Source organism: Argentina silus (genome assembly GCF_951799395.1).
Source record: "Argentina silus genome assembly, contig: scaffold_219, whole genome shotgun sequence".
Classification (NCBI taxonomy): Eukaryota; Metazoa; Chordata; class Actinopteri; order Argentiniformes; family Argentinidae; genus Argentina; species Argentina silus.
The window spans coordinates 12,501-20,758 of record NW_028153243.1 but is presented as its reverse complement, the minus strand read 5'-3'; the positions used below and the strand labels follow the sequence as shown (position 1 = coordinate 20,758).

Sequence of the window (8,258 nt, the reverse complement as noted above, 5' to 3'; positions counted from 1 at the left end):
AGTTCCAAGCCTTCTCCATACTTTTTTCTTCCCATCATTCTGGTTCAGGTTGATCTTAGTTTCATCTGTCCAAAGAATGCTGTTCCAGAACAGGGCTGATCTTTTTAGATGTTTTTTGTCAAAGTCTAATCTGGCCTTTCTATTCTTGAGGCTAATGAAAGGTTTGCACCTTGTGGTGAACCCTCTGTATTTGCTCTTGTGAAGTCTTCTCTTCATGGTAGATGTGGATAATGACATGCCGACCTCCTGGAGAGTGTTCTTCACTTGGCTGGATGTTGTGAAGGGGTTTTTCTTTACCATGTGAAGGATCCTGCGATCATCCACCACTGTTGTCTTCCGTGGACATTCAGGCCTTTTTGTGTTGCTGAGCTCACCAGTGCGTTCTTTTCCTCTCTGAATGTACTAAACTGTTGATTTGGCCACTCCTAAAGTTGCCGCTATCTCTCTGATGGATTTGATTGTTTTTGCAGCCTAAGGACGGCCTGTTTCACTTGCACTGAGAGCTCCTTTGACCGCATGTTGTGAGTTCACAGCAACAGCTTCCAAATGCAAATGCCACACTTGGAATCAACGCAGACCTTTTACCTGCTTAACTGATAAAGAAATAACAAAGGAATAGCCCACACCTGTCCATGAAACTGCTTTTGAGTCAATTGTCCAATTACTTTTGATCCCTTGAAAAAGAGGAGGGGCTACATATTAAAAGAGCTGTAATTCCAAAACCCTTCCTGGTTTGTGTCAGAGTCCAAATATATATGGACCTAACTGTAGGACACACACACACACACCCACACACACACACCACGCACACACACACACACACACACACACACACACACACACACAGAACACTCCAGGAAACCACACTGTGGGACGTAGAGGTAGAACACCTGGGGAGAGACAGGTACACAGAGAGACAGACAGGTAGAGAGACAGGCAGACAGACAGGTAGAGAGACAGACAGGTAGACATACAGGTAGAGAGACAGACAGGAAGAGAGACAGACAGGTAGAGGGACAGATAGATAGAGAGACAGACAGACAGACAGACAGACAGAGGCCGTTGGTTCAGTTTGACTCCATTCCTTTATTGCCAGAGAACCTGATACATCCATGTCTTTCAAATCGAGAGGAAAGGAAAACAAAACAAATGAAAACATCAACTAAAAAAAGAGAGAGAGACCTGCGGAGCGGGGGCGTGGCCCCGGCCCGGTCCTGAGGTCCTGATAGGTCAGGGGTTGGGGGAGGGCGGGGCTTCTTCTGTTCCTAGTCCACAGAACCACCAGGGGGCGTTCTACCACCAGGGGGCATTCTACTGAGGCTGGCTCCCATGGCAGTGACCTCCTCCCCCCCCTCCCTCCCTCCCTCCCCCAACCCAAAGCCAAACTAACACACTGGATTAATATCTAAAAAAACACACATCTTCCTCAAAGTTTATTCTTTATGCTTCTCTTCAATCAACCCAATGACTCCTCCCATACACACACACACACACACACACACACACATATACACACATATACACACATATACACACATATACACACACACACAAGCGATTAACATGAGTGGAACAGACATATGCTCCTTTAGCAGCTTCAGGTACAGGGGGTATGGGGGGGCTGGGTGGTGGGGGGGGGGGTATGGGGGGGGGGGGGCTTGGGGGGGGGGGGGGTGACAGCAGAGCAGATTAATAATGATGACATCACAAAGCAACAATAACACAGAGCAGATCCTCCCCTCAGCAGCAGGAGCTGGAAATGAACATTTAAAAAAAGCAAAAACTAAACCAGAAAGAAAAGACCACATCTCCCAGAAAGCCCAGCGGCAGCACTCAGATTGTCCTGTGATTGGTCAGAAAGCAGAGCAGGGTTCTAAGGCACGCCTCCTTCCTGTCCCTCCCGCTTCGCCAATCAGAATCACTTCCTTGGTTCTACGCCTTGCGTCTGTCATCACGGTGACGCCCTCTCCCATTGGTTCATCTCCGAAAGGAAAAAAAGAATCCACTTGTCATCTCCCACAATCCTCTGCTCCCATGGCAGACGGGTTAGGGGTCAAAGGTCAGCCTGTGTGACATGCTGCGTTCATGCAATCTCAGAAACTCGGAACTTTCGGAACTTAAAACGAACCTATGTTATTTGCATACAGCTTCCTATTGGTTCATTCAGATGAACTCGGGGAGCCTCTGTACGAATGTCCCTGTCTGACAATACTCTGTCCTGTAGAATGAATACTCTGTCCTGTAGAATGAATACTCTGTCCTGTAGAATGAATACTCTGTCCTGTAGTATCAATACTCTGTCCTGTAGTATCAATACTCTGTCCTGTAGAATCAATACTCTGTCCTGTAGTATCAATACTCTGTCCTGTAGTAACAATACTCTGTCCTGTAGTAACAATACTCTGTCCTGTAGTATCAATACTCTGTCCTGTAGAATCAATACTCTGTCCTGTAGTATCAATACTCTGTCCTGTAGTAACAATACTCTGTCCTGTAGTAACAATACTCTGTCCTGTAGTATCAATACTCTGTCCTGTAGTATCAATACTCTGTCCTGTAGTAACAATACTCTGTCTGATAGAACTCCCAGTACCAGGTCCACTTCTGCCTGGAGGGTCCCATTCCTACTTGTATAACTATAATAATATCCTACTTTCTCTTTTCCTTCTTCCCTCTCTCTCTGTCTCTCTCTCTGTCTCTCTCTCTCTCTCTCTCTCTCTGTCTCTCTCTCTCTGTCTCTCTCTCTCTCTGTCTCTCTCTCTCTCTCTGTCTCTCTCTCTTCCTGGCAGTGTTCCATCCCCACCTCTCCCAACAACCTGCTGACCTTTTACAACTGTTCCCATTGGTCAGAATACACCCCGCCTCTTCCATTGACCACACCCCCTTCAGTTAGAAGGCTCCTCCCACATCCCTCTGTGTGTGTGTGTGTGTGTGTCTCTGTCTCATGTCCCAAAGATGACACACAGGCATCTCAAAGACAACTGAGTATAAACACTCAAGTCTTTCAGTCTGGTCGTGTGTGTGTGTGTGTGTGTGTGTGTGTGTGTGTGTGTCTGCCTGGGCAGCAGGGGGTGCCAGACACCTGCTCTCTTTGGATACTTCAGTAGCGACGCTACAACAACGCTAACCCACACTAACTCATATATGATAACGTTAACCGACACTTAACATGTCTGAACTCAGGCTAACTCAGGCTAGCTCAGGCTAACTCAGGCTAACTCAGGCTAACTCAGGCTAGCTCAGGCTAACTCAGGCTAGCTCAGGCTAGCTCAGGCTAACTCAGGCTAGCTCAGGCTAACTCAGGCTAGCTCAGGCTAGCTCAGGCTAACTCAGGCTAGCTCAGGCTAACTCAGGCTAGCGCGCATGTTTAAGGCACCTCGTAGGAACACGTCTGTGATGTACAACTTGATAGAGAAAATAAACAACAAAACAAGTTAAGATCAGAACTAAATATCACAACTAAAAACACCAAGTCCTCTCCTATAGGCCATGTGAACGTTATGAGCACACAAACAGACACACACACACACACACACAGCACAAAAAGCACAGCAGGACCACCATGTGTGTAACGTTATTTGGCGTTGTGTGTAAGTGACTCGTCATTGTGCGTTAAGCGGAGTGCTGACACAGACACAGACACAGACACACACACAGACACACACACAGACACACACACACACACACACACAGCCTCATCCAGAGTGATGATGATGATGATAACAGCAGTAGCTGTGACTACAGTTCCACCACCGTGTGGATGCGGGGGTGATGAGGGGGGGTCGAGGTCAGAGAGTTCCTCAGGGGTCAGGGGTCAAAGGTCACACGGGGGTCTCCTTGTTCTTCAGGTCCGGGGCACTGAACTGCCGTCTCATCCGAGGGGGGGTGCTGTAGCCCCAGCCCGGCCCCCCCTGCGGCCCCCCCTCCCCCCCCGGCGGTGGGGGGCCGTGGCGGGGGAGGCTGCTGTAGTGGGGGTGGGCGGGCGGGGGGGGGTAGGGGGGATAGGGGGGGTGCTGGGGGGTGTAGTAGGGGTGGTGGTGGAACTGATGGGGATAGCCCCCCCCGCCCCCTCCGTGATGGCGGCCCCCCCCCCCCTCTCTGCTGCTGCTGCTCTCTCTGGGGGGGTCCGTCTGTCGCCGCCCCCCCCGGCACCGGAGACCCACGCCTGTATCGCGGTCGCCCCTGGTGACCGCCACCACCGTCATGGTTACCATTGTTGTTGTGGTTGCTGTAGTTCCCCTGGTGATTGTTGCCATGGGTAGAGCTATCCAGGGAGTTGCGCCTGTATCGCCGGGGCGGCTGTTGCTGCGGGTTCCCCTGGTGACCGTTGCCATGGTGACCGTTGCCCTGGTTCCTCTGTTGCCAGGCGCGGTGAGGGCTGGGCGTGCGCATGCGGGGAGGGGGGGGCATCTGGAAGGGGAGGGGCAGGAGGGGGGGGGCACCCTGCCCCGGGGGAGGGGGGGGGGGGAGAGGGGCTGCCTTTACCCCCCATCATCTGACCCTCTCCCTCCTCCCCCTCCCCCTCCCCTCCTCCCCCCCTCCCTCCCTCGCCCCCCCCCTCTCCCGCGAGGCCTAGCATCAGGGCCGTGGCCGGCCCCCAGGACAGGCGGTGGTGGGGGTTGCTCTTGAAGGGGAACTTCAGCTTGCAGTCCTGGGGGGGGATGAAGCGGCCTGTCCCGGGGAGGTGCAGGGGGGCCAGGGGGGTCCCGGGGGGGTGGGGAGGGGCGTTCTGGTGGTTCTGCCGCAGGCGTTTTGCGATGTTCTGCTGCTGCAGGTTGAGGAGGCGAGCCTGCTCCTGTTTCAGCCATCGCATGCGCCCGCGGCGAAACGCCGGATCCTCCTCCATCAGACGCGTCACACGCACCTCCTTAGGCCGCGCCTCCTCCTCAGCCCCGCCCTCCTCCTCGCCCCGGGCCACGCCCCCCTCCTCATCCTCCACGTCCTCTAGCTTCTCCTCCTGAGAGAGACAGAGAAGGGAGGGATGACTTGTGCTCAGGTGTGACTTGTGTTCAGGTGTGAGTTGTGCTCAGGTGTGACTTGTGCTCAGGTGTGACTTGTGTTCAGGTGTGAGTTGTGCTCAGGTGTGAGTTGTGCTCAGGTATGACTTGTGTTCAGGTGTGAGTTGTGTTCAGGTGTGAGTTGTGCTCAGGTGTGAGTTGTGCTCAGGTATGACTTGTGTTCAGGTGTGAGTTGTGTTCAGGTGTGACTTGTGCTCAGGTGTGTCTTGTGTTCAGGTGTGAGTTGTGCTCAGGTATGACTTGTGTTCAGGTGTGAGTTGTGTTCAGGTGTGAGTTGTGTTCAGGTGTGAGTTGTGTTCAGGTGTGAGTTGTGCTCACGTGTGAGTTGTGTTCAGGTGTGACTTGTGCTCAGGTGTGACTTGTGTTCAGGTGTGAGTTGTGCTCAGGTGTGAGTTGTGCTCAGGTATGACTTGTGTTCAGGTGTGAGTTGTGTTCAGGTGTGAGTTGTGTTCAGGTGTGAGTTGTGTTCAGGTGTGAGTTGTGCTCACGTGTGAGTTGTGTTCAGGTGTGAGTTGTGTTCAGGTGTGACTTGTGTTCAGGTGTGAGTTGTGTTTAGGTGTGAGTTGTGTTCAGGTGTGAGTTGTGTTCAGGTGTGAGTTGTGTTTAGGTGTGAGTTGTGTTCAGGTGTGAGTTGTGCTCACGTGTGAGTTGTGTTCAGGTGTGAGTTGTGTTCAGGTGTGACTTGTGTTCAGGTGTGACTTGTGTTTAGGTGTGAGTTGTGTTCAGGTGTGAGTTGTGTTCAGGTGTGAGTTGTGTTCAGGTGTGAGTTGTGCTCACGTGTGAGTTGTGTTCAGGTGTGACTTGTGCTCAGGTGTGACTTGTGTTCAGGTGTGAGTTGTGCTCAGGTGTGAGTTGTGCTCAGGTATGACTTGTGTTCAGGTGTGAGTTGTGTTCAGGTGTGACTTGTGTTCAGGTGTGAGTTGTGTTTAGGTGTGAGTTGTGTTCAGGTGTGAGTTGTGTTCAGGTGTGAGTTGTGTTTAGGTGTGAGTTGTGTTTAGGTGTGAGTTGTGTTCAGGTGTGAGTTGTGCTCACGTGTGAGTTGTGTTCAGGTGTGAGTTGTGTTCAGGTGTGAGTTGTGTTCAGGTGTGACTTGTGTTCAGGTGTGAGTTGTGTCTGTGAGTGTGTGTGTGTGTGTGTGTGTGTGTGTGTGTGTGTGTGTGTGTGAGTGTGTGTGTGTGTGTGTGTGTGTGAGTGTGTGTGTGTGTGTGTGTGTGTGTGTGTGTGTGTGTGTGTGTGTGTGAGTGTGTGTGTGTGTGTGAGTGTGTGTGTGTGTGTGTGTGTGTGAGTGTGTTACCTGTCCTACAGGGATGATTCTCTCCATCTTCACCATTCTGTCTCTCAGAGCTTTGATCTCCTCGTCCTTCATGTTGTTCTGGATCTTCACTTCCTGGAGAATGTCTGTCAGCTTGTCAATATGGGCCTTCAGATCATACACTCCTCCTCCTCCTCCTCCTCCGGGCCTCCCCCCCTCCCCCCCCTCTCCTCCCCCCTCCTCCCCTGGGGGGCTCCTCTCCTCCCCTATCCCCACGGTGTCCCACACATCCTGGGCCACAGCCTTCCAGCTGTCCTTCTCCTGGCTGTCTCTCCTGGTGTACATACGACACAGCTCCTTCATCTTGACGATGGCCAGCGCCTCCATCTCCTGGCGGGAGTGGCGGAAGTCCCCCAGAGCAACCTGGGAACCACAACCACATCACAGACTCTGAAATACTGCTGATCTCTCCATTTATCAACAAACTATACTGTTAATATCTCTATTAATTAATAAACTGTTAAGATCTCTATTAATTAATAAACTGTTAATATCTCTATTAATTAATAAACTGTCAATATCTCTACTTATTCATAAACTAACTGTCAATATCTGTACTTATTCATAAACTAACTGTCAATATCTCTACTTTTTAATAAACTAACTGTCAATATCTGTACTTATTCATAAACTAACGTTGCACCCTGAACATGTTTATATTAGGGCTGTCAACCAATACAAACATGTCATCTAGTTAATCTCATGGTTTCTGTTTCTGTTCAAACAGCCCTAATTAAAAGATGTTTTTTCTGATGTTATTTCTGTGTCATATTGACGTTGGGTGAATGTTGTGTTTATGTTGGGTGAATGTTGTGTTTATGTTGGGTGAATGTTGTGTTTATGTTGTGTTTATGTTGGGTGAACGTTGTGTTTATATTGGGTGAATGTTGTGTTTATGTTGGGTGAATGCTGGGTGAATGTTGTGTTTATGTTGGGTGAATGTTGTGTTTATGTTGGGTGAATGTTGTGTTTATGTTGGGTGAATGCTGGGTGAATGTTGTGTTTATGTTGGGTGAATGTTGTGTTTATGTTGGGTGAATGCTGGGTGAATGTTGTGTTTATGTTGGGTGAATGCTGGGTGAATGTTGTGTTTATGTTGGGTGAATGTTGTGTTTATGTTGGGTGAATGCTGGGTGAATGTTGTGTTTATGTTGGGTGAATGTTGTGTTTATGTTGGGTGAATGTTGTGTTTATGTTGGGTGAATGCTGGGTGAATGTTGTGTTTATGTTGGGTGAATGTTGTGTTTATGTTGGGTGAATGTTGTGTTTATGTTGGGTGAATGTTGTGTTTATGTTGGGTGAATGTTGTGTTTATGCTGGGTGAATGTTGTGTTTATGTTGGGTGAATGTTGTGTTTATGTTGGGTGAATGCTGGGTGAATGTTGTGTTTATGTTGGGTGAATGTTGTGTTTATGCTGGGTGAATGTTGTGTTTATGTTGGGTGAATGTTGTGTTTATGTTGGGTGAATGTTGTGTTTATGTTGGGTGAATGCTGGGTGAATGTTGTGTTTATGTTGGGTGAATGTTGTGTTTATGTTGGGTGAATGCTGGGTGAATGTTGGGTGAATGCTGGGTGAATGTTGTGTTTATGTTGGGTGAATGTTGTGTTTATGCTGGGTGAATGTTGTGTTTATGTTGGGTGAATGTTGTGTTTATGTTGGGTGAATGTTGGGTGAATGTTGTGTTTATGTTGGGTGAATGTTGTCATGTGATCACCTCGTAGCAGATCTCCTTGACCGCCTGCATCCTGAGGTCGCCGATGGTTACGCGTTTGGGGTCTTTGCTGATGCGTCTCCTCTGGGGGATCTGGTAGACGCGGAGGGGCTCCCTCCTCTTCCCACTGCTGGGGAGGCCACAGCGCTTCACTATGGACTGGACCTGGGGGGAGGGGCTTAATACACACTGTGTCTCTGTCTGTAATGTGTGTG

At 49.8% G+C, this 8,258-nt stretch overlaps 1 protein-coding gene across 1 annotated transcript in view; it reads right to left on the bottom strand.

The window, feature by feature from the left end:
• Positions 1-2,628: 2,628 nt before the first annotated feature.
• Positions 2,629-8,258, bottom strand: part of LOC310824336 (kinesin-like protein KIF1C) — a 15,934-nt gene continuing 10,304 nt past the window's right edge. The window contains 4 exon segments of the mRNA XM_083697594.1: positions 2,629-4,462; positions 4,464-4,957; positions 6,313-6,693; positions 8,047-8,208. Coding sequence (XP_083553720.1) covers positions 3,808-4,462; positions 4,464-4,957; positions 6,313-6,693; positions 8,047-8,208 — 1,692 coding nt within the window. The 3' untranslated portion in view covers positions 2,629-3,807.